At 46.1% G+C, this 26,794-nt stretch overlaps 1 protein-coding gene across 1 annotated transcript in view; it reads right to left on the reverse strand.

The window, feature by feature from the left end:
* Positions 1–26,794, reverse strand: part of ripk1l (receptor (TNFRSF)-interacting serine-threonine kinase 1, like) — an 81,848-nt gene that overhangs the window by 1,910 nt on the left and 53,144 nt on the right. Inside the window, exons 10-13 of the mRNA XM_068054673.1 lie at positions 22,759–22,860; positions 18,789–18,944; positions 10,802–11,099; positions 9,587–9,831 (exon numbers count right to left, since the gene is read on the reverse strand). Of these exons, the coding sequence (XP_067910774.1) occupies positions 10,819–11,099; positions 18,789–18,944; positions 22,759–22,860 (539 nt within the window). The 3' untranslated portion in view covers positions 9,587–9,831; positions 10,802–10,818. The remainder of the gene's footprint in view (positions 1–9,586; positions 9,832–10,801; positions 11,100–18,788; positions 18,945–22,758; positions 22,861–26,794) is intronic.

The following is a 26,794-nucleotide window of genomic DNA, read 5'->3' on the forward strand; positions in this document are numbered from 1 at the left end:
CACTGTGTCAACATTAATTGTCTGCCTAATGTCAAACCCCACCTGCTAAGACTGAGGCACACACTTTCTGACTGGAAAGACATTTCCATGATAACAATGTTGAAACAATGGGAATCCAGCAGCTGCTTCTCCAAAACACAGAAGTGGTCAAACCAGTTTTAGTCAGATGGCTCTTCATGATCTCTTCATTGAAAACTGTCGGCGAGACATTGGTCATCTCAATTTCTCTGCCCCCCTCACTCACTCTAACCTGTCCCCCTCTGAACTCGAGGCACTCCGTTCTCTCAGGTCTAACCCCGACATGGTCATCAAACCTGCAGACAAGGGTGTTGCTGTTGTTGTATGGCGTACCGACCTCTACCTTGCAGAAGCTCAACGCCAACTCACAGACACTTCTTTCTACCTCCCTCTGGACCATGACCCCACCACCGAACATCAAGCCACTGTCCAAAGGTCTGTCACTGACCTCATCTCCTCTGGAGATCTTCCGTCTTCAGCTTCCAACCTCATCGTCCCACAACCCCGGACAGCCCGCTTCTACCTCCTTCCCAAAATCCACAAACGGGACTGTCCCAGCAGACCCATTGTGTCAGCCTGCTCCTGCCCCACTGAACTTATTTCTTCCTATCTTGACTCTATCTTTTCTCCGCTGGTCCAGTCTCTTCCCACCTACATCCGTGACTCTTCTGACGCCCTACGTCATTTTGACAATTTCCAGTTTCCTGGTCCCAAACGCCTCCTCTTCACTATCGACGTCCAATCGCTCAACACTTCCATCCCCCACCAGGATGGTTTAAGGGCTCTCCGCTTCTTCCTTGAACAGAGGCCCAACCAGTCCCCATCCACCACAACCCTCCTCCGCCTGGCTGAACTTGTTCTCACATTGAACAACTTCTCCTTCAACTTCGCTCACTTCCTTCAAGTAAAAGGTGTTGCTATGGGTACCCGCATGGGTCCTAGTTATGCCTATCTTTTTGTGGGATATGTCGAGCATTCTTCGTTCCAATCCTACTCAGGCCCCCTCCCCCAACTCTTTTTCCGGTACATTGATGACTATCGGTGCCGTTTTCTGCTCCCGCCCCGAACTGGAAAACTTTATCAACTTTGCTTCCAATTTCCACCCTTCTCTCACCTTAACATGGTCCATCTCTGACACTTCCCTTCCCTTCCTCGACTTCTCTGTCTCCATCTCTGGGGATAGGTTGTCTACTAATATCCATTATAAGCCCACTGACTCCCACAGCTACCTGGACTACACTTCTTCACACCCTACCTCCTGTAAGGACTCCATTCCATTCTCCAGTTTCTCCGTCTCCGACGCATCTGCTCTGATGATGCCACCTTCCATGACGGTGCTTCTGATATGACCTCCTTTTTCCTCAACCGAGGATCCCCCCCACACTGTTGTTGACAGGGCCCTCAACCGTGTCCAGCCCATTTCCCGCACCTCTACCCTCACCCCTTCCCCTCCCTCCCAGAACCTTGACAGAGTTCCCCTTGTCCTCACTTCCCACCCCATCAGCCTCCATATCCAAAGGATCATCCTCTGCCATCTCCAGCGTGATGCCACTACTAAACGCATCTTCCCCTCCCTTCCCCTGTCAGCATTCCGAAGGGATCGTTCCCTCCGCGACACTCTGGTCCACTCCTCCATTACCCCCACCACCTCGTCCCCGTCCCATGGCACCTTCCCTTGCAATCGCAGGAGATGTAATACTTGCCCATTTACCTCCTCTCTCCTCACTAACCAAGGCCCCAAACACTCCTTTCAGGTGTAGCAGCAATTTACTTGTACTTCTTTCAATGTAGTATACTGTATTCACTGCTCACAATGTGGTCTCCTCTACATTGGAGAGACCAAACGCAGACTGGGTGACCGCTTTGCGGAACATCTCACTACAGCTTGCCGGACTGAACATTGAGTTAAATAATTTCAGAGCATGACGGGCCCCCCATTTTACTTTTATTTAGTTATTTTATCTTTTTTACATTTTTTACAATTTTTTTTCTTTTGTTAATTTCATTTCATTGTAGGTTGTTCAGTTTGCTTACCAACTGTTTTTTTTCATGTTTGTATTTGCTGCTATTCAATCCTCAGTCCGTTAACACCCTATCTGTACTAATGCTTTGTCTTTCAACACACCATTAACATATTGTTTGCCTTTGCTCCATGACCTCTTGGTCAGCTATGTGGCCTTGTCCAATCTACACCTTCTCCTTTGTTATCTCTTGCCCCACCCCCGGCTCACTTGCTTATGACCTCTAACATTTCTAATATTTGCTAGTTCAGAAGAAGGGTCACTGACCCAAAACGTTAACTCTGTTTCTCTTTTCACAAATGCTGCCAGACCTGCTGAGTGGTTCCAGCATTTCTTGTTTTTATTTCAGATTTCCAGCATCCGCAGTATTTTGTTTTTATTTTAGTCACATGGCAACTGGCTGTGACAGAGAAATTTGAACCTCCAACCAAGGATGTGAAGAGACTGTTCCATATAAGGAACTAGTCATATGACAAACCTGCCGGGCAACCTGGGAGTATTTTTTGAATTTGAACTCCCATCAAAGGGATTTGAACTGAGAACACCGTGTGCTCATGGACTGAGAACATCTCCTCTGCCTGCCTGCCTGCCTGCATGCTCATCGCTCAGGGAACTGAAACCATTGAAGACACGTAAACGCAGAGAGGGAAAAGGTTTCCTCCGTGAACAAGGTTTAAGACTAATACTGGGCCACAATGAAATGCAAGACCTATCTTCAATCAAGGACTACAGCGAGCTCAAGAAACAGTAACGAGAACCTGAAACGGTTCTACTTAACTTTTCTTCTGCTCTTTTCTGTCCCAATCTTTGCTTGTTTATTTCATGTGTGCATGCTAATGTGGCCGTGGTGTATATCCATAGGGGGGAACCGTATTAGAGTTTAAGGTTTAATAAATTTCACTTTTCTCCTTTAAACCAAAGAAAGCCTGTTTGTGTTAATTTCTTTGCCTTATAATTGGAATGTTGTAAACAAGGATTCACAAAGGGGGGGAGCTCAAAACAGTGTGTTTAAAATGAAACCCTGTTACAATAAGACCAGGTGAAGACAGCAAGAGACCCTTGGAGCTGGTCGTAACACTAATATTACATGTAACAAACTCTGCATTAATATTGGACCTTGTGTCATACCATTTCCAAGCAGTTCATAATGAGTCATTTTGAAGTGTGGTGACTGCTTATTACATTGGCTTATATGTAATCATTATGTAATTTTGGCAGTAATTGAAGTTTAACACACATTTCAAAAGTAGAATTTTACAGCATAGATGGTCAATCATTGGCTTTCTGAAAGAGCTGTCAGGTTTAGTCCATTCCCTGCCCTTTCCCCAAACCTTTTGCCATTTTTCTTTTTGGTTACACCAATCAATGAACTTGGTCAAATAGAACGGGGAATGGGTTTTGATATGATGGGTCTTATGCTTAAACCTCTTGAGCCATTTAATGCTCGAAAAAGCTGGAGTAAAATGTCTAACAAAATCCCTCTAAGGTAATAGTCAGGAAATGGAAGCTTTATGTTTCAGTTGAAGATTCATAAAGAGAGAAAATGATAGGGTCAGTAAGCTCTTTGCATCCTGGAATTAGGCATCATAATGTCAGAGCTTCTGTCTAAAGCCTGGCTACCCGACCTGACTACACGTGTCGGGTTCGGAGCGGGTCGGGTCTATATTATGAGTCCAGCGTTCAGGGTCGGGTTGGGCTGGACAGTGCTGCCTCCGGGAAGTAATCTTCAATTCAACATTAAGGTCAAGGCAGGAAACGTGCAGTCCGGACTCTGCACTCTGCAGTGCGCAAGTGAGCGTCTCTATAATGTCATCGCGCTCATGCTGTAGCTTCCATGTATCCAAAGGTGATTATACACTACAGTGCACTATGGATGTAAAACGAATGCTGTCTAACTGGAGAATGTTTAGCAGTGGAAAGTCCTGTAGCTGGAAAAGGTATATCTCCTGTTTGGAAACTTTTCAATGCTATTGCTTTCCATAATTGTAAAAGTTCAACTGAATTTGTACAACGCAAATCTCGCAAACTTCTACTAAAATATGACAGCAAAAAGACGGGAAATTCATCTTTGCAGCGGCACACTGAGAAAAAGGTTGTACTCGACCCGCAGCAGGGCCAAGTCAGTTGTACATAACTTTGTTTGTACAGACGAGCGATAAAAACTTACCCGCTCAGAAGAAATCAGAAATTACAGACAAATGCGTGAGTCTCCGTTGCAAGGATATTCGACCTTTCCAAACTGTCTCTGGTGAAGGGTTTGTTGAGCTCGCACAAGAGCTTATCAATGTGGGTGCTACTTACAGTCGAGTATCAGCATCAAGTGTGTTACCAAATCCAAGTACAGTTTCAAGAAGGTGTCATGATTTGGCCAAAGAGAAAACAACTAATTTCTCAGATTACTGACATACTACAGGATGTGAATGTGGGAATGACATCTGACATATGGACGGATGACTACCATAAAATCCATTATATGTCGATAACTTGTCATTGCATCACAGTAGATTTTAAACTTAATGCCAAAGTTTTAACAACAGCAATGTTTCCACTGGAGGACACCAAAACTGCGAAAATGTCAGGCGTAAGATTTTAAGGCTGCTAGTGAATACTTTTGGATTCGACCCAGCAAATTTAAATAAATTAGTCTGGGTGACAGTACAAGGCCCTAACATAGTGCTTGCTCTTCAACCAAATCGACGTCTGGATTGTCAGGACCACACGCTCCTGCCACATTCACTTGATTCAAAGTAATTAGCTTCTGAAGCTCCGGATGTTGTAGAAACTATACATCATGCCAAAGCCTTGGTGACATACGTTAAACAGTCTGGTCTTGCTGCACAGTTGTCTAAAAGTGTAAATTCAATGGCAGAAACAAGGTACAGTATTGTATATCTGACACTGAATTCAGTTCAGGATATTTATCATGAGCTGCAAGAGAAACTGGAACAGCGTGGGGAAAACTACAGGCTGGAAAATATCGCCCCCGATGTCTTGCAGTTTTTGGTTGATTTCCTCCAACCATTTTATGAAGCTCAGTGAACCCAGTATCGTACATTGAACCTGGTCATTCCGTGGTTTGAGAAACTTAAACGACTCTGTATGCCACTTTCTTCAGATACTCCAATGCAAGCAGTTGTCAGGCAACGGCACAGAGAGCGACTTCTGAAGAAAGTTGAAGTGAATGACATGCACAAGATAGCAACATTTCTCTAGCCTAAATTTAATCAGCTGTGAATGTTGTCCAGCCATGATAGGGAAGAAATTTGTTTTGACGTGCGCAGATGTGGGCAGCACAGTGGCTAGCATCGCAGCCTCACAGCTCCAGCGACCCGGGTTCAATTCCGGGTACTGCCTGTGTGGAGTTTGCAAGTTCTCCCTGTGTCTGCGTGGGTTTCCTCCGGGTGCTCCGGTTTCCTCCCACATGCCAAAGACTTGCAGGTTGATAGGTAAATTGGCCATTATAAATTGCCCCTAGTATAGGTAGGTGGTAGGGAAATATAGGGACAGGTGGGGATGTGGTAGGAATATGGAATTAGTATAGGATTAGTATAAATGGGTGGTTGATGGTCAGCACAGACTCGGTGGGCTGAAGGGCCTGTTTCAGTGCTGTATCTCTAAAAAAAAACTTTAAAACAGAAGACCCTGTGAAGGAAACAAAAATGGTTGACGATGAACCTAGCTGCCAAAAATGCACAGACTTAATTTGCTGAATGGGAGAATGTTCATGAAGAAATGGACACAAATGATGAAGTGCAGCAGTACACAGCACAGAGGCCTGCTGTGTTGGCAATCGAAAACGCACGTGATCTGTTGGGCTGGTGGAAGGAACACAGTATTGCATACCCTAAATTGGCCAGGCTGGCTAGAAGTATACTTTGCATTCCGGCGAGCAGTAGCAGCAGTGAGAGGAACTTCAGTGTAGCTGGAAGGACAATCGGCCAGCAGAGGACTGCCCTTAAGCCTTCCACTGTTGCCTCTATTCTTTTTTTACGTGACAATTTATAAGACTGTTTATTCTTTTTTTTTTGCTACGTCTGTAACTGAGACTACTAAATCAAATGTTCAGCTAACTGCCTATTGGGTGCTTTGTTGGAGTAGGCTATTTGTTTTCTTTTTAATCTACGTTTTGATGTGATTTGTTTCTGTTTTATCTGGTTATTATCACAGTGCTGTTTGTGGGAGCTTGCTGTGGTCAATGGCTGCTGCGTTTCCTACTTTACAACAGTGACTACAATTCACAAAGACCTTCATTGGGTGGAAAGTGGTTTGGAATGTCCTGAGGTTGTGAAAGGTGCTAGAGAAGAGCAAGTCTTTCTTTGTAGAGAGAAAATGGATAATCTCCTGAGAAGACTGCTTAAAAATCATGAGGTAGTCAAGATATTGTTTGAAAGTCTCGGAAGAGACAGGCTGATATTTCTGACAGAAAAGAGAAATACTGTGTGTATTTGAAAGTTAGCGACAAAAACTCAGTTCGGCTCCTAGAGTTGGAATGTTTAATTTTATGTACTCAAGGAGTTGGAAGAAAGATGTTCAATAAATACATAACAGTATTTGATCGCTGTTAGATTATTTGTTTTGCATTTTAATACTTCAAATCAGGGCTTCTGGGATGTTTTATCTCTTCTAAGACTGAACTGCAATCTTACAGAGGAACAAAACAGTCCAGTGTGTAAAAGCAATTAACAAGCAGTGCTTGCCGATTGTTTTTGTAGCACTGCCAGATAAACATACAAAGATCGCAAAGGATACATGGACACTCTGAAAGCTTTGGAGGGTTGAGATTCACCCATGACATCCAATAATCTAGGGTAAGATTTTTTTTTTTCAAAGTGATACTAACCTTTATGTAAAATTGTATTAAATGTCAATGCTAGAAATTGTTCAACATACTTTGCCGACATTAACATATCTTTCTTTTTGCTATGTAGGCTATTCGAGGTGCTGGCCATTATGTGTATGCTGATCAACCAGAGGCCTTCAATCAAACAGTACTGCAGATCAGCAGTACTGTAGACTAATAACCAGACAGCACCGGGAATCTGCAGTACTGTACATTAACAATCAAACAGCACTGGGAAAGCCTGCTATCTGATCTGCCATTTTTCCAATCAATCAATCAATCTTTCCTTTCACTAAATTTTAGTTTCTAGTCCAATCTCTCTGTATTGAATTCACTGAGCTTAGGAATAGCAGTAAGAAAATGAGAATTGGCCTCTGTGTTGCTCATGTTTAAATCTTTCCATGGCTTTGCACACTCCCCCCCTTCGCCCCCCACTCCAAATCTCTACAGCCCCACAACCCTCCGAAAACTGTGTTGGCTAAAAAAGGGACGGGGTAAGGAAATCACCAGGTTTGTACCCCTGATCACTATCCAATGAACTCGGACACAAAGTGCTCATGTGTGAAAGTTGGGGGGTGGGGGGGGCGTTGGTTCCTGGTGACGGGATCAGGCTCACCTATGATTCCCCACAACTCCATCTGCAGGAATAGCCTGCTGCCAGAACGGATAAACAGGATCACAAGTATAACCATTTGGACAAGGTAGAGCACAATAACCTGCTTGATATCATTAACTTTATTACGATATTGGGGTCGGGTCGGGTTACAATTTTATACCCGAGCAGGCCTTTACTGCTGTCATTTTCTCAGGTTGGGATGTCAGGTTGGGGGTGGCACAGTGGCGCAGTGGTTAGCACCACAGCCTCACGGCTCCAGTGACCTGGGTTCGGTTCTGGGTGGAGTTTGCAAGTTCTCCCTGTGACTGCGTGGGTTTCTGCCGGGTGCTCTGGTTTCCTCCCACAACCAAAGACTTGCAGGTTGATAGGTAAATTGACCATTGTAAATTGCCCCTAGTGTAGGTAGTGGTATGAGAATTGAGAGAAGTGGGGATGTGGTAGGGAATATGGGATTAATATAGGATTAGTATAAATGGTGGGCAATGGTCAGCACAGACTCAGTGGGCCGAAGGGCCTGTTTCAGTGCTGTATCACTATGACTCGGTGATGGGGACTCATCAATATCAAATTGTCACTGAGAGTGACGAGAGAGTTCAGGTTCAGGACACTGACACAACGTGGAACATTTTGCCACAGGGCAGAGTTGAGGCAGTGACCACTGCATCTTGTAAAGGAAGAGCAGATAAACTATTTGAAGCAGAGGAGATACAGGGCTATGAGTAGAGGGATTAGTTTTGGAATGCCGTAATAAAGAACTGGCAGAAGTGAAACCAGAAAATGCTGGAAATACTCAGCAGGTCTGGCAGCATCTGTGGAGAGAGAAATAAAGTTAATGTTTCAGTTTGATGGCCTTTTGTCAGAACCCGAAAAAAGTTGGAGATGTACTAGGTTTTAAGCAAGTACAGAGGCAGGGAAAGGGGGGACGGGAGGAAAGAACAAAAGGAAAGGCCTGTGATAGGGTGGAAGGCAGGAGAGATTAAATGACAGAAGGGATGATGGTGCAAGGCGAAAGGAGATGATAATGGGACAAATAAACAAAAGATGGGTCTAAGTGAGGTGTAAATGGGAATAGCAGAATCAACACTAACAGCTACTATCCAAAATCAAAAAAAAAAAGAGGGGTAGAGGTGACAATCTGGAAGAAAAGAACAGGCAGAGATGGGCTGAATGGCCATCTTCTATGTTGTAAACTTTGTAGTCCGAAAGCTAAATCAAACCTGAAAACAGAGGGCTGTGATGAAGGGGTTTAATTACCTCAACAGGGTGGTCATTGTGATTGCAACCAATAACAAAGCTCAACAAGATAGAATGGAACTTTAACACAAAGTACAGCATCAAAGAGCAACTCCAGCGGCTTGAGAAAGAATAAGACTCATATTTCAACACTTTGCAAATGATATCGTGTTATTACATCACTGTGTAAATTAGTAACGATGTTTAATGTAATCCAGTAAAATACCTCCTCACTTTGAAATTCCTGAAAGCACTTCCAGCAATTAGTTTTTGAAAAATAAAACACAGGCAAGAGTGAATTGATGATGTTGAATGTACAATACATAAAAATACAGGTGGTCATCTGAAATAGGAGCAGCAGTAGGCCAAAAGGCCCGTCGAGCTTGCTCCACCGTTCAATAGGATTATGTCTCATACTGAGCCTAAACTCCCCTTTCCCACCCTATCCCCATATCCCTTGACTCCTTTAGAATCCAAAAATCTATCAAACCCAGACTTGAATATATTCAACGACTGAGCAGCCACAACTCTCTGGGGTACAGAATTCCAGAGTGAAGACATTTCTCATCTTAGTCCTAAAGGATTGGGCGGGAAAGTGGAACTGGATGTAGAAGTTCAGCCACAATCCTACTGCACGGCAGAGCAGGCTTGAGGGACGATATGGCCTACACCTGCTCCCATTTTTTATGTTCTATTGTTCACTGGCTTCTTATGACAGGTACGCTTATTTTATAAGAATATATATTTTTTAAATACATTGTGTGGAACCGGGAGGAAGAGGAGGGCTAATTCCACCCCCTCATCCCCCCCGCCCCCCACACTCCACAGTTCTAGCCATTGCCCCCTCCTAGAACTTACCCTTAGGCTGCTGCCACTGAACCAAGCAGCTCAAACGTCAATCCCGGAAAAGGTCAAGCTGCCCAGCATATTTAGGTGAGGCCCAATTTTGAGCTGTCCTCTGGCCTATCACGAAAACAGTCCAAATCAAATGCCAGTCTTGCTGTTCATTAACCAGCTGCATACTGAAGGCACAGAACCCTTTCTGTTCACATAAACTGGGGTGTCACCATCCTACTTCGACTCCATTTCATGGTTTCAGGCCACTGCACAAATAGAAAATCAAATTTACATCTTTGACAGATTTTTGAAAAAAACAAATCTGTTCACCATTTCTTCATTTTAAATCTGTGTGCAACTGCAGTCAATTTGTTCAGGATCCAAAGAACTGCTGTTCCAAACCTTAAACAGTTCAGACACTGGAACAGTGAGGCAAGATTGAGTCTTGAAGTGTTGCACGACCGTATGTCCATGGATTCTGCCAGTGGCCTTGCAGCAACAACAACGTGAGCTTATATAGCGCCTTTAATGGAGTAAAATGTCCCAAGGCGCACCGCAGGAGCATTATCAAATAACATTTAACACCATTCCACTTAAGGAGATATTAGGGCAGAAGGTGAAAAAAGGAAGATTTTATTGATTGTTTTAAAGGAGGAAAGTGAGGTAGAGAGATTTAGGGAGGGAATTCTAGAGTTTAGGGCCTAGGCAGCTGAAGTAAAGGCTGCCTGTGGTGCAGCAATTAAAATCAGGGGTGCTCAAGAGGCCAGAACTGGAGGAGCGAGATATCTCAGAGTTGGGGGGCTGGGGGAGGTTACAGAGATGGGGAGGGATGAGGTCATGGAGGGAATTGAAAACAAGGATGAGAATTTTAAAAACGTGGCATTGCTTAAGCGGTAGCTAATATAGGTCAAGTGAGAACAGGGGTGATGGGTGAATGGGACTTGGTGTGAGTTAGGACATGGGCAGCAGAGATTTGGATGACTTCAAGTTTACGGAGGGTAGAAAGTGAAAGGCCAGCCAGGAGTGCATTGGAACAGTCAACCTGAAGCTAATAAAAGCATGGATGAGGGCTTCAGCGGCAGATGAGTTGAGGCAAAAGCAGAGTTGGGTGATGCTACAGAGGTGGAAATAGGAGGCCGTAGTAATAGTGAGATATGTGGTTGGAAGCTCATCTCGAGGTCAAATATGACACCAAGGCTGCGACAAGCCAGGTTCAGTCTCAGACAGTTGCCTTACCTTAAAACAGAATAAGCTTAGACACAGTTCTGTAGACTGAGAGTAAGGTCCGATCTGTTACAACAACGAAGAGCTTCAGCCAGCTTCCTAACTGTAGCACCTTTCAATCCTTCTTTCATTTGCCACTTGTGTAGCATCTTGTAAACTTTTTCTTTCAGTCCATCTCTTTCATAGTCATGGTCAATTTCATCAATTTCTGATTCTCTGAAGCCAAGCTTGCGAGCACAGTGTTTCCAATCTTTCCCAAGCTCTCCTCGCAAGAGGTCCAGGTGAGATTCTTTAACTGGGTTATTATCATCTGAGAATGGGGTGAAGGTTACATTAGTGCCACATTCTTCAATGGTACTCCTTAGGATATAGCATTTGCACCACACAAGTGCCAGTTAATGATCATCTCCACCAAGAGATAGCCCAACCACCTCCACATGACATTCAATGGCATTACCATCACTGAATCCCCCAACATCCAAATCCTGTGGGGGAGGGTGGGGAGGTCATCATTACCCTGAGACTTAATTGGACCAGCCACATAAATGCCGTGGCTACCAGAGCAGGTCAGGGGCTGTGTATTCTGTGGCAAGTGACTCATTTTCTGACATCACTGGCATACTGTAGCTGTTGTGTGTACTACCAATGGGATGCACTGCAGCAACTCACCAAGGCTCCTTGACAGGAAATCCCAAACCCATGACCTCCACTACCTATAACGACAAGGTTGGCAGGTACATGGAAACACCATCACCTCTATGTTCCCCTCCATGTCTCACACCATCCTGAATTGGACATATATTGCCGTTCCTTCATAGTTGCTGGAGGAAGCACCTTCACCACCTGCAGCAGGTCAAGACGGTGGCTCACCACCAACTTCTCAAGGGCAACTAGGGATAGACAACAAATGCTGGCCTTGAAATCCCTGGAATTCATTTTAAAAAGACCAAAAAAAAATTGTAAAGATAAAAATAAGCTTTAACTCTGGAACTCGCTGCCTACGAGGCTGGTGGAAGTGGAAACGATCAATATTTTCGAAAGGAAATTGCACGGACACATGAGGGGAAAAAACTTGCAGGGCTATGGGGATATGAGCAGGAGAATGGGGCTGACTGGATTGCTCTGCAGAGACTCAATGGGCTGAATGGCCTTCTGTGCCATAATGACTGTATAAGTTAACCTCCTATATTCAGTGCACTTTAAGACTCCTTCACTTGTGACACAGTGGAGTTAATACACTGCTTTGTCATCAGGGTTGAATCCAGCTCAAATGATTCCGACTCAGAGATCTCCGCATTGCCTCTTTTCCGGAAGGCCCGCCAAATTTAGTGCCAATCAGGCACTTAAGTGGGCAGCAGCCGGCCTTCCATAGGATTTAGGACCCCGTCGCCTGAAGTCCCGGCCTTGCAGAGCTGCTGGCCAATCAGAGGCCGGCAGATGCAGTGCCACCGCGGAGGTGGTGGCTGTTGGTGTAGCTGCAGCTACTGGAGGCCGAGGAGCATCGCTGGAGTCAAGCCTCAGGTAGGTCAGGGCGGGAAGGGTCTCACGGAGTTGTGTGGGGGGGGGGGGTGGGGAGCCGTGGGAGGGGGTTGGCAGCGAGGGCAGGGGTGTGGCCCTCAGTGGTTCCCCCCCCCCCCCCACTTCCTGATGCTGGGTCCTTCGTTCAGGCACTAACTGCCTTTGAACGAGGGACCACCCCCCCCGCTTCCCCCACCCCCGGAGCTGGGAAGCAGCCCACACGGTTTTTCGTGCCATGCTTCCCGCGCAGCGACTAGGCTGCTTGCCGCATGGGTAATCGCAGCTGCAGCGGGAAGAGGCCCTTAATTGGGCATTAAATTACCAGTTAAGAGCCTCAATTGGCGGAGGGGCTGGAAGACCTGTGACCGAATTTTGGTGGAGGCGGGTGGTAGCGAGGACCACCCCCCCCCCCACACTTTGAGTGGTACAATATTCAAGGAGGTCGATTTGGAAAATCTCAGAAAGGTAGCCATGAGGAAGTTGGAAAATCCCGGAAGGGAAAGGTTTGTATTCTTGATAGATAGGAAAAGTGCTGAAGGTATTTAGAAGTCATTTTGTAAACGATCCAATAAGGTCTAAGCGTTCTGCGGCAGTAATTTCCACGAGGGTTCTCCTGATCTCCCACTACAATTTTGACGGTAACCCCAGAAAATGGTGTAGTTAGTCATTGATACCTTTTACATGGGATATACAGCAGAGAAACAGGTCATTTAGCCAAACAGATCTATTCCAGTGTTTAGGTTCCACCAAAGTCTCTTTCCACTCTCTTTATCTAACCCTATCAGCATATCCTTCTATTCCTTTCTCCAACATCTGCTTATCTAGCTTATCCTTAAATACATCTATGCTATTTGCCTCTACTCCTTGTGGTAGCGAGTTCCACATTATAACCACTCTCTGAATAAAGAAATTTACTTTTGAATTTATTAGCGGCTATCTTACAGACTAGGTCTGCCCCCACAATGGAAATATCTTCTCTAACGCTACCCTATTAAATCCTTTCATCGTAAACATATCTATCAGGTCAGCCCTCAACCTTTTCTTCTGGAGAGAAAGAGTCCCATCCCATTCAATCTTTCCTGATTTGTATAACCTCTGCAAATATATTGTAACACGGTTAGATTATTTGAATCTTCATTATTTGTGTAATAAACTTGCTTCATATCTTAAACTTTGAAGATTAATTTCTGCAAGGATTCTTGTGACATTCCTCCATAACTTTAGCAGAAGATTGGTGGGGAAATTCTAACCTCTGGTCTGCTGTAATGCTTTATCACACAGGAGGGGAAAATTCGTCAAGGCCTGTGATCACACATCATGCATCAGTGCCCAGTCCCGGTGAGGCAGGCAGCACACAAACTTCTACCTGTCTCTTCATCTAAATGATTTCAGTGTGTAGCCCAGTGTGAGATGCACTGCTGACTGGCTGCCTGTTCAGCAGGGGGCCCAGCAGCGTGCGTGGCTAGCATGTGCTGCACGTAACTTAGAGGGGAGTATAGTGTCAGGATCAGCACGTAGTGAGTCACCAGGCACAAGTGGGCTGCAGCCAGGCCAAGGGGAAAGGATAGCTCGTGTTCCAGTTCATCAGAGGGTGAGGTTGCAGATGGGTTCTGCTGCCGGGGTCTCAGATGAGGACTTCGATGGGTGGTGTACAGGAGAACACTCACTGAAATGCTGGGTGCATTGTCAGGCCTGCTAGACAGCCACCACTGACTGGCAAGGAGCACGGAGGAATCCAGTTCCAACTTGGCACAGGGCTTCACACAGACCATCCTTTCCAACATGGAAGTAGTGGCCAACTCCATGACAGCACATGCGGGGCCATCAGTGATGCAGCATAGAAACATAGAAAATAGGAGCAGGAGTAGGCCATTCGGCCCTTCGAGCCTGCTCCGCTATTCATTATGATCATGGCTGATCATCCAACTCAGTAACCTGTTCCCGCTTTCCCCCCATATCCTTTGATCCCTTTAGACCCAAGAGCTATATCTAACTCATTCTTGAAAACATACAATATTTCAGCCTCAACTGCTTTCTGTGGTAGCGAATTCCACAGGCTCACCACTCTCTGGGTGAAGAAAGTTCTCCTCATCTCAGTCCTGACAGGTTTACCCCGTATCCTTAGACTATGACCCCTGGTTCTTCACTCCCCCATGATCGGGAACATCCTTCCTGCAACTACCCTGTCAAGTCCTGTTAGAATTTTATAGGTTTCTATGAGATCCCCCCTCACTCTTCTGAACTCCAGCGAATATAATCCTAACCGACTCAATCTCTCCTCATACGTCAGTCCCACCATCCCAGGAATCAGTCTGGTAAACCTTCGCTGCACTACCTCTATAGCAAGAACATCCTTCCTCAGATAAGGAGACCAAAACGTCACACAATATTCCAGGTGTGGCCTCACCAAGGCCCTGTATAATTGAGGCAAGACATCCCTGCTCCTGTACTCGAATCCTCTCGCTATGAAGGCCTACATACCATTTATCCTTTGTACCGCCTGTTGGACCTGCATGCTTACCTTCAGCGACTGATGTACAAGAACATCCAGGTCTCGCTGCATATTTCCCTCTCTCAGTTTATAGCCGTTCAGGTAATAATCTGCCTTTCTGTTTTTACTACCAAAGTGGTATCTGCTGGCTGATGTCTCAGCTTCCATTGCAGCACAGGTAGAAGCCACGCAACGTCTCAGTGCTACAGTGGAAGCTCAGACTGAGTCATGAGATCTATGCTTGCTGCCATGCAGGCTAAGCCTGCTACCATCATGACTGCAGATGCCAGTGCTCAAGGGAGCAATTCAGGGTGTTGCTGCAGTCCAGCAACCTGTCCTCCGACAGATTACTAGGATTGCTGAGGCACTGCCCTGGGGGAGTGGCAGTGGCTCCATGGAGCAGGAAGCTGCTGTCCTCTCTCAGGATGACAGCATTTGTGCTTCCATCCCTGCCAATCCGTCAGTGCCCTTGCCGATGCCTCTCAGCCACCCAGGCCCAGACTGCAGTCACCCATGCTGAGGTGGTGCAGTCCGAAGATGGGCCCGCAAGGCCCACAGCTGATCGAGGGCGTCCTGCAAGGCCATCTGCCGTCTCCCCCACTGAATGTCAGCAGTCTTTCACAAGCAATGGGGTAGCACCATGCAGGAGCACTAAGCCAGGCAAAGGCTCCTGTAAGACAGGCAACAAGGGAATGCACAAGGGTAAATAGTTCAACTGTGCATGTATCATTGGAAGTGTTGTTGGATAAAGTTGTTATTGAATGTTTTTTTTTGTGAGTGGCTTTTATTTCAAGATTTGCGCCTGGAGGACGTTGTAATGGTACATGGCAGAAAGATTGATAGGAGGGGAATTGTAGAGCAATGTGATGTGGGAATCTCAAAGTAACCAGAGTCTTGAGTATCTGCTCACTGACAGCTCATCCAGAGCAAAGGGATCCTGGATGCCTCCTCCCTCTGAGCACAGCTTCCCCTCTTAATGCCCAAATCATGCCGCAGCCTAAGAGGGGCTGCAACTATAGCCCCGCCCGTTACTGAAGCAGACTTCTTCCTGACAGGCCTTCCAACTCCCCTGACCTCCTTGGCTTTTATCGCAAGGGGATTGGAGTACAAAAATAAAGAAGTCTTGCTACAATTGGTGGATTTTGGTGAGACCACATCTGGAGTAGTGTGTGCAGTTTTGGTCTTCACATTTAAGAAAGGATAAACTTGCATTGGAGGCGGTACAGCGAAGGTTCACTAGACTGGTCCCTGGGATGAGGGGGTTGTCCTATGATGAGAGGCTGAGTAAATTGGGCCTGTGTTCTCTGGTGTTTAGAAGAATGAGAGGTGATCTCATTGAAATATACAAGATTCTAAAAAGGGCTGGATTGGGTAGACACAGAGATTATTTCCGCTGGTCAGGGATTCTAACACACCGGGGCACAATCTCAGGATAAGGGGCCGATCATTTAGGACTGAGATGAGGAGGAATTACTTCACTCAAAGGATTGTGAATTTTTGGAATTCTCTACTCCACAGAGTTGTGGATGCTCCATCATTGAGTACATTTAAGGCAGGGATAGACAGAATTTTGGTGTCTCAGGGAATCAAGGGATATGACAAGCAGGCGGGAAAGTGGAGTTGAATTCTAAGATCAGTCATGATCGTACTGAATGGTGGAGCAGACTTGATGGGCCATATAGTCTGCTCCTGATCCTATTTCTTGTGTTCTTGTCAAAATCTAGAACCACGCCCTGGAAAATCCAAACAATTTGCAAAATTCCTGCAATAACAATCAACACAGTATTCCACTAACTCGGCAGTCAGTCAAAAGACCTCACCTGGATGTTGGATGGTTGGCTCTTTAAACAAAGCTACTGGGGGGGGGGGGGGGGGGGGGGGGGGGATCCTTTGTGCAGCTGCTCACATGTTCAGCTTGGAGTGTTTAAGAGATGGCCTGAACAGGACTGCACCGTCCCAAATGGCAGATTGTGGGTCAAATCAGCATTCGAATCTGCTTGATGCCAATGCCTGCGTGTGCACAAACAGCATGCCCGTGCTAGTGCCCTGGCACGTGAACCCCACTGGAAGAGGGCCAGAACCATCCCAGCTGACTTTTTTCTCTGTTTGGGGTTGCTGTAGCACCGGCATCTGTGGTACTATGGAGTCGAATTTTGCAGCTGCAGAATCTGAACCAGGAAGTGTAATTTAGAATATTATTCAAAGTAAAATCATGTACAGAAAGTGAAATAAAGAGATTAAGGGAGCGAGATGAAATTAAGGGATTAAAGAGACAGAAAGATAAAGTTTTAAAAAAGGTATTATTTTAATAGTTTTAAAAATCCCCAACAATAATTCACCACACTTGTAAAAGTAAGTTATCAGTGTCAGAAGGGTGTTTGGTAGTAATTAAGACTCATTATGCGGTTACAATTTCACTTACAATTGATTGGCCATGTCCGAACTTTTTCAGGCCTGTTTAGTGGGTATCTAGTGGGTAAGTGCAGCAACTGCACACCCTTCATGTGCTTGAATGCTGAATCTCTCGGCAGTTGCTGTCCAATTAGCTCCATAATAAAAGTGAGTGTTTTTTTTATTCGATCATGGGATGTGGGCATCGCTGGCTAGGACAGCATTTATTGCCCATTAGTAATTGCCCTTGAGAAGGTGGTGGTGGGCCGCCTTCTTGAACCGCTGCAGTCCATGTGGGGTAGGTACACCCATGGTGCTGTTAGGAAGGGAGTTCCAGGATTTTGACCCAGCAACAGTGAAGGAACGGCGATATCGTTCCAAGTCAGGATGGTGTGTGACTTGGAGGGGAACTTGCAGGTGGTGGTGTTCCCATGTGTCTGCTGCCCTTGTCCACCTCGGTGAAAAGGTCGTGGGTTTGGAAGGTGCTGTCTGAGGAGCCTTGGTGCGCTGCTGCAGTGCATCTTGTAGATGGTACACACTGCTGCCACTGTGCATCGGTGATAGACAGAGTGAATGCTTGTGGATGGGGTGACAATCAAGCGGGCTGCTTTGTCCCGGATGGTGTCGAGCTTCTTGAGTGCTGTTGGAGCTGCACCCATCCAGGCAAGTGGAGAATATTCCATCACACTCCTGATTTGTGCCTTGTAGATGGTGGACAGGCTTTGGGGAGTGAGGTGAGCTAATCACCGCAGAATTCCTAGCCTGTGACCTGCTCTTGTAGCCATGGTAATTATATGGCTACTCCAGTTCAGTTTCTGGTCAATGGTAACCCCCAGGATGTTGATAGTGGGGGATTCAGCAATCGTAATGCCATTGAATGTCATGGGGAGATGGTTAGATTCTCTCTCGTTTGAGATAGTCATTGCCTGGCACTTGTGTGGCGCGAATGTTACTTGCCACTTATCAGCCCAAGCCTGGATATTGTCCAGGTCTTGCTGCATTTCTGCACAGATTGCTTCAGTATATAAGGAGTAGCGAATGGTGCTGAACATTGTGCAATCATCAACGAACATCCCCACTTCTGACCTTATGATTGAAGGAAGGTCATTGATGAAGCAGCTGAAGCTTGTTGGGCCTAGGACACTACCCTGAGGAACTCCTGCAGTGATGTCCTGGAGCCGAGTTGAGATGATTGACCTCCAACAACCACAACCATCTTCCTTTGCACAAGGTAAGACTCCAATGAGCAGAGAGTTTTCCCACAGATTCCCATTGACTCCAGTTTTGCTAGGGCACCTATACTCGGTCAAATGCTTCCTTGATGTCAAGGGCAGTCACTCTCACCTCACCTCACCTCTAGTTCAGTTCTAGTGTCCATGTTTGAACCAAGGCTGGAGCTGAGTGGCCCTGTCGGAAATCAAACTGAGCGTCACTGAGCAGATATTTCTGAGAAAGTGCCGCTTCATAGCACCATCGACAATACCTTCCATCATTATTACCGCAAAAACCAGGCCATTATTTATTTAGTTGTGTTATTTTTTTCCTCTGCAGTAATAAACAGTTCATTGATTTACTTGCATGTTCAAAATTCTGACTTACCAAAAATCTCTAAGTGCTGAGCACTTAGTGTCTGTCTGGAAACTTTGGAATCCTTCCACTTTTTCGTGTTGAAAATCTGTTTTCCAATATTCATAATGTTACTGTTGCCGATCTGAACTCCCCTGGCATCAGATATGCAGATGCTTGATGTACCCTCTAAAAAGGAAGATATCATTAAGGGATAAGATCATAAAACTCCTCTCATAAGCACATAGTTAAGTGAGAAATGAATTTGTTTATTTAACTGCTTTACATGAAACCAGACACTATGGGCAGCATTTTAGCCCCCGAAAAGGTCAAGCACAGAGGCAGGGATGTGTGAAAATTCACGCCGTTGGCTGGCGTGCTGGTTTGCTGGGAACCATCCCACACCCGAGCCATTTTCCCGGAGATGCGGTGGGGAGAGGAGATGGGTGGCAGGGCCCGCAAGCAATGGGCAGCCAATTAATGGGAATTAAAGGCTATTGTCAGATGCCGATTGGAATTTTCCAGTGAGCCTGTAGGTCCCCCTGAGCCCCGAGGCTTTGGAGACTAGGCCGGCTGCCCAGAAGCAGTGTCCTGGTGGCAGAATGGGTGGCCAGCTCTCCAAGCAGGCTCTGAGGCCATCCCGTCTGTCTGCCGACAGAGGGTTCCCCTCCACAACAGTGGCCTGGCTGCTGAGTCTACTTTGTATCTAAAGGTTTAAAAAAGTTGGAGAGAGGGCAACTCAAAATCGAGGCATCTTCTCTCACTCTTACCTGAAAAGGTAGCCTGCTGCTTCTTCCATGCTGGAGGGCCTCCTATTGACCCTCCAGCTTCAAGAGCCCTGCCGCCGTCCTTAATTGGACGGTGAGCTCACCCTCTGGCCACTAATTGGCCAATCTGAGGAAAATCACTGCCTGGTGCCTGCTCCCCACACAGTGTGCTGTTGTGACCCCCATTTGACCCCGACATTGAGGTCCCAACCCAAACGCAAAATCCTGCCCTTTGAATGAGTTTCATGGCTGTGGTTGCAGGTATGAACAATGCAGTTGAGAGCCATGTAGGAAAAATTTCAACTAATTACCAATCAGCACAATTTTGTATCAAGAACTACTTCCAGAAAACACCATCAGCAACTTGCTTTTATAAAGTGGCTTTATCGTGGCAAAACAGGAACAATTGTTGAGCAAAATTTGAACCGAACCACATAAGGAGATATTAGGAGAGGGGACTGTGGTAGGATTTAAGGAGTGTCTTAAAGGAGGAAAGAGAGCTGGAGATGCAGAGAGGTTTAGGGAGGGAATTCCTCAGTTTAGGGCCTTGGCAGCTGAAGGCACAGCCACCAGTGGTGAACCAATTTAAAGAGGGGATGCACAAGAGGCCAGAATTGGAGTGTGGGGGGGGGAGGGGGGTGGAGGTGGCAGAGATCTCAGAGGGTTATAGAGCTGGAGGAGGTTGCAGAGGTAGGAATATTGGAAAACAAGTTTTCAACACAAAAAAAGGTGGAAGAACTCCAAGTTTCCATTCAGCACTCAAGGATTTTGGTAAGGCAACATTTTCAATATGTAAGATTGTGATTTTTGGGCCCTGATGAAAGATGCAACAGAAAATTAAAACCTTTTGTATAAAAGAGCACACAAAGTAAGAAATTAAACTGTGAAATGTTCTTAAGATCATAATTTTAGCAGTATATAAATTTAACATGCCCTTTTTAACAATTTGCAAATATAACTGTTCTAATGAGCTGAGCGCAGGATGTCTAGTATTTCAGATTCAGTAGAGGGCGTTCTTCCCTCTGTTGGCGAGCTGGATAATATTTGGGTAAAATTTCTTTGTGTGCTATCATAATACAGGCATTCACCCATTAATTTTAAATGGGTTATTTAATGGGTAACCCAGTGGACTAAGAAAAAAATAAACCATAGTTAAGAAATACATTGTAACATCAGGAGCATGGGGCAGTGCAGACACTGAGCTGGATTTTAAAGGCTCCCTGAGGCAGGGTCAGAGGCTGGGGGGTTGTGGGTGGGGAGAAAGACAGGTGGGGTATGCCCATAGAATCGCGGCAGGTGGAGTGGGGGGGGTGGTGGGCGAGGGCCCATAGCTGTCCTGTCGCCAAGCAATTTTCCCAGGGCCAGGATAGGCTTTCCTGCATAGAGGCCAATTGAGGCCCATTAATGGCCTATTAAGGGCCTCTCCCCCCCACCCCCCCCCCTCCCAACAGGGATTTAACCAGTGGCGGGGGCCCTCTGCCACGCGGGGAAGGTGCCTTGTAAAACAAGGCTCCCTCCCTGCAGGGTTTGGATGGTCCCTCCTCCATGGGCAATTTGTGCCCCACAGAGGGCCCCAGCCAGCAAACAATGCACCCCCCAGGATCCCCCTCCCCCAGGACTTTATGACCACCCTCCCCCCACCCCCCCTCGCCTGGCTCCGGCAACCCCGCCTCACTTGCCTGAGCTCCGAGGTTCCAGCACTGGGCCTGGGTCCAAAGCCTCTGCAGTACCGGCAGTGGCCACCACATCCGGTGACGCTGCCAGCTCAGCTGCTGGCCCTGTAATTGGCTGGCAGATCTTGGAGGCGGGATCCCCGTCCTTAAAGGGACGGAGATCCTGGTGCCAGAAACGTCACCTCCGGAGCAATGGAAAATTGTGCTGGGGAGGGGGCACTAAAAAGGCCAAGGTAGGGATCCCCCCCACCTTTTAGGCCCGGCGCAGGAAGCCCGGCCTTTTCCACAAAATCCAGTCCACTTCCGTGAGCAAAGAAACCACGCAGCTTCTATTTTCTTCCCTTCTCTGCTGAAATTTTGTAAAGACAAGTTTTGGCTCATCTTTTACCAAACATATTTTAGTTCAGCTATTTGTCCCCCATAATAATAAATTTAGCAAGGGAGTCTCAGCTCCCACACAAAGGGATCCCTCCCAGTTTTGAGCGTTTTTTCTTCTCATTGGCTGGGTGGGCGCCCTGCACCTGAGACTCGAACCTATGCAACTTTGGATAATCAAGCTGGCGGTCGCTAAGCACACTGCCTCCCTGCGGGGATGTGCTTGAGCTTGACTCGGTATTTTTGTCACAGTCCTGTGGTTGAGATCTGAACTCACCAACAGGATAAAACGGGTCTTCCCAGAAGTATGTGGCACCACATTGTGGTGTACTAGTGTACTGCATCGTAACAACAACAGCTTGTATTTATATAGCACCTTGAACGTAATAAAACGTCCCAATGTGTTTCACAGGGCATAATGAAACAAAATATGAACCAAGACACATAAGGCGATATTAGGGAAGATGACTAAAACGTTGGTCAAAATGGTAGGTTTTAAGGAGGAACGCAAGGTAGAGAGGTGGAGAGGTTTAGGGAGGGAATTCCCGAGCTTAGGGCAGAGGCAGCTGAAGGCACAGCCACCAATGGTGGAGCGATTAAAATCAGGAATACTCAAGAGGCTAGAATTAGAGGAGTGCAGAGATCTCAGAGGGATGTAGGGCTGGAGGAGACTGCAGGCATAGGGAGGGGTGGGGCCACAGAGGGATTTGAAAACAAGGATGAGAATTTTAATATTGAGGCATTGCTTAACCAGGAGCCATTTTCACAACCCCTAAACTCCATGGTCATTCCAGAATAACCCCACTTCCAGGCCTCTGCCAATGCTTTTCTTGAATCAGCTTAGGAAAGGCACCAAAGCAGCCTGAGTATCTGTCTAACATTCCATCTACACTTTTAGTTTAGCCTCCCTTGGGTATTGTTTGCTGATTATACAGCGAAGCCAGTCCCAGATATAATACACATCTTAATACTCTGTACATCAGCACACAAAAAAAGCACTAGCCTAAAATTCTGCTCCAAATCAATTTTACAGATCGCAACGTGCTTTTGGATTCTGTTGTGGCAGCCAAATACATTTCCTATATAGGACGAAGAATAATTTCTTCAATGAATACATGGTGACTTTAGCTCTCTGAGTTGCATGGTGAATAGTGTAGTTAATATCTACCAACTGAATCAAAGCCTTACCTTGGCCAAAATAGTGAAAGCTGCTGTTTTCTCTTGGTACAGCCTGGTTTGGAGGATTCCAAAGAAGATTGCCAATATATTTGTCAGATTCATTTTTATTTCCTGAAGATGAAATAAAAAGGCAACAACAAAAAGATTCTGAATGATTTGGAAGAGTGACGGTTTGTAAATTTGTCATTATTTGTGTTCTAAGGCATAATGCTCCCCAAAGTTAATAATGTTACTGGTAATTGGAAAATAAAGTTTTGAAACCAAGCCTTTGACACCAACAATTATCAAATGTCTAAAGGGCTTCTTTAACAGTTTAGCTGATAAAAGCACTCCCCAGCATGGCACTGAGCCCTCCCGGCCAGGACTGTCACTGGTTCAATCCCAAGTTTGTGTGAAATCAGCCATTCTCAGGATAGAGTTAGTGGATGCTACAGTGGACTTCAGTATGAGTGGGCGAGCAAACTGTCACTTCATAAAAGGATCCTGCCATGTAGCTACGCCATCTCTTACAGAAGAAATAGGAGGAGGAGTAGGCCATATTTCACCATTCAATAAGATCATGGCTGATTATCTACATTAAATCCACCTTCCCGCCCTATCTCCATATCCCTTGATTCCCTAAGTACCCAAACCCAGAGGCTGATCTGCTGAAAATATGTACCACCAGGATTGCTTACTGCATTGGACATTTATTAAATGTTTCTGCCATCAAATCCTTCCAAGCCACCTGCTTGGCATATAATCAATCAGCTACTCACAGACGCATCAAGCGTGTGATGTAGGCCTTGTTGTAGGCAACACATTTGTCCCATGGAAAACAAGCCTCAGCTCAACAAAGCAGGCATCAACTCCATAGGGCACTGACATGTCCTAGGCGAAGGATTCCCAAGAATGCAGTATGCAGAGGATAACACCATGTGCTGTCACAAAAACTCCTAATAGGTTTGGTGCACTGCTCTCCTCTGGGGATGGGATACTGAAGTATTAAACAGGACAGCTCGAGCCATACCACAGAAGACCCATTTTGTCAGCCACTCTGTCACTTGTTCACAGGCTCTGCTGTGTTCCCCCATATTGGGTTTCCTATCATCTTTGTCTCACAACTCTACCCCTCCCCAAGCCTTGGCAAAAACTGACATATTTACTCCCCTTTGAAACCAAATAAAGGCTGAAACAATATTTACCTCCAATGTACAGCCACTTATCTTTAAGTGGGCACATCCCTTTAAATTTGAGGATTTGGTGCATCCTGCAGTGTTTGATTGATCTGGGTTTCATTGTATCAGTCTGTCCACTTATCTGTGTTCATTATGTTTGATTACTTAAGCCTATGGATGGAGCTTGAGTTAAAAGTGAAACTAAAAGACGCCGCTTGGATCTTCTACAGAAAACATACTGACTGTTGTGAGGAGACATGTACTGAAATTGTATAAGAACTAATATAGTTTAATGTGCTGTAAATAAACCAGTTGGTGATTTAATACAAGTGTGATATCTGCATTGCTCTGAGATAAATCAGAAATACATACTATATCCAGCAACCTGACATAAACTTAACACATTCCCATCAGGATAGCTACTGAGCTAAATCCAGAGCTGTGCTAATAATTGAAATGATCTGATCCCAAGAAATTAGACAGTCAAATCAGTGCACTGGGGGCTAATTTGGGCCAGGCAGCCAAAGATTCCTGGAACAGATTTTTGCTGGGATTGCAAGATTGGAGCTCAGATGGTGACGGGCCCCGGGTGTGGAAATGTCTCCGGCTACCCTCGCTGAATGAGTAAGCTTTGTTGTAACACTATAACTGTGCATCCCACATGAAGCCCAGACTCACACAGTCCATCCAGCAGACCAGACAAAAGCTATTAATTGGAGATTGCTGAGTGGAACTGGAACAGTATCACACAAACTCACCTTCCTCATTGTTTGGTGTGTTGTTGGGTCTGGCGAGTTAGTGGCTGATATTGCAACAGCTAATTTACCATGGCAAGGTTAAACAATTGTATACATTTGCATATGCCCTACCTTTGCCAAGACCATACCCCAGCAGCAGTCAGTAATCTTGGTGGAAAAGAGAGAAAATTGGACAAGGGGGAAAAGAAATACTTTTTAATGAGAGTATCCCATATTCAATCATTTTCATATAGCGTTATAATCAATGTGTTTGCTGAATGTTCAGATTGTGTGCCAAAATGCAAAAGGACCCTCCACATCAATGCCAGATTTGTGTAGGAATTCTGTCCTCCCTGAGCTCTTCAAGGAACATAATCCAGTGAAAGTTGTCTTGTGGGTGACAGTTGGTAGCACTCTCGTCTGAGTCACAAGTTTCCAATTTCAAGTCCCACTTCAGGGCTTGAGCAAAAAAGTCAAGGCCGACACTCACACTCTACTGCAGTACTGAGGAAGTGCTGCACTGTAGGAGCTACCGACTTTTGAATGAAACGTTAAACTGAGGACGCAGCTGCCTACCCGGGTATACATAAAAAGTCCCATGGCAATATTTTGAAGAAAAGCAGGGGAGTTATCCCTGGTTTCCTGGCCAATATTCATCTCTCAATCAGCATCACAAAAACAGATTATCTGTTCATTATCACATTGCTGTTTGTGGGAGCTTGCTGTGCGCAAATTGGCTGCTGTGTTTCCTACATGGCACAGACTCGGTGGGCCGAAGGGCCTGTTTCAGTGCTGTATCTCTAAACTAAACTAAACTAAACATTACAACAGTGACTACGCTTCAAAAAAGTACTTTGCTGGCTGTAAAGCACTTTGAGGTGTCCAGTGGTCATGAAAGGCGCTATATTAATGCAAAGCTCTCTCTTCTTTTCATCTATTCCTGGATCACAGTAATTGTCATAAATAATTAAAACCCAAATTAAGTTTGCATTCTCCTTTATTGCAAGGAATTTTAACAGTGAATATAAGCCAGTCTATTCTCTCCTCACACCATGGGCCTGATTTTATTCTGTTCCGTTGTTGGGGGTCCCAGCAGCAAGCTGGAAAGCGGGGGAGACCCCACCTCGGCCCGCCATCAGACCCTCATTACTATCTCATGGCGAGCAGCCAATTAACAACCAACTGGAGGGCCGGCAGCTCTGCAGTACCGGCAGCATCACCAGGAGCAGGGGCCACTGCAGTACCAAAGACTGGAGAGGTAATCGAGGTCGGAGTCGCTGGGGGGGGGGGGTCTTACAGAGGGCGGAGGCCATTGTTGTCGTGGGTCATTTGGGGGCCCTGGATTGCCCCCAAAGGAGGGACCCCACAGACCCCGCTAGGAGGCTTTACATATAGGGTCTCCTCTGCCTTTAACAAGATTGAAGTGAAGCTGGCTGCATCTCTTCAGCTTCTATCTGGGCCACTTGGTGTCACCTCCTAGTTGCGTGATGCTCTGTAGAGGAAGGCTGAATGCCTGGTACATGCTGCTGTCCTGAGGTGTAGAGCCTCAGGCAGCTTGACTCCAGGTATCACTGGGCCCTGGTTCTGTGTCCACGCTGATTTGTGGGCTGGCAAAGGAATCTACCAGATCCTGAAAGCCCTGAGGCAGCAGCCTGCATGCCTCCCCTTCAAGGTCTTAAAACTTTTATTTTATTCATTCATGGGCTGGCTAGGCCAGCATTTATTGCCCATCACTAATTGCCCTCGAGAAGGTGGTGGTGAGCTGCCTTCTTGAACCACTGCAGTCCATATGGGGAAGGTACACCCACAGTGCTGTTAGGAAGGGAGTTCCAGGATTTTGACCCAGTGACAATGAAGGAACGACGATATAGTTCCAAGTCAGGATGCTGTGTGGCTTGGAGGGGAACTTGCAGGTGATGGTGTTCCCATGCATTTGCTGCCTTTGTCCTTCTAGGTGGTAGAGGTCACGGGTTTGGAAGGTGCTGTCTAAGGAGCCTTGGTGCGTTGCTGACGTGTATCTTGTAGATGGTACACACTCTGCCACTGTGTGTCGGTGGTGGAGGAAGTGAATGTTTGTGGATGGGGTGCAAGTGGGCTGCTTTCTCCTGGATGGTGTCGAGCTTCTTGAGTGTTGTTGGAGCTGCACCCATC

The sequence above is a fragment of the Heterodontus francisci genome, chromosome 2 (assembly GCF_036365525.1).
Source record: "Heterodontus francisci isolate sHetFra1 chromosome 2, sHetFra1.hap1, whole genome shotgun sequence".
Taxonomy (NCBI): domain Eukaryota; kingdom Metazoa; phylum Chordata; class Chondrichthyes; order Heterodontiformes; family Heterodontidae; genus Heterodontus; species Heterodontus francisci.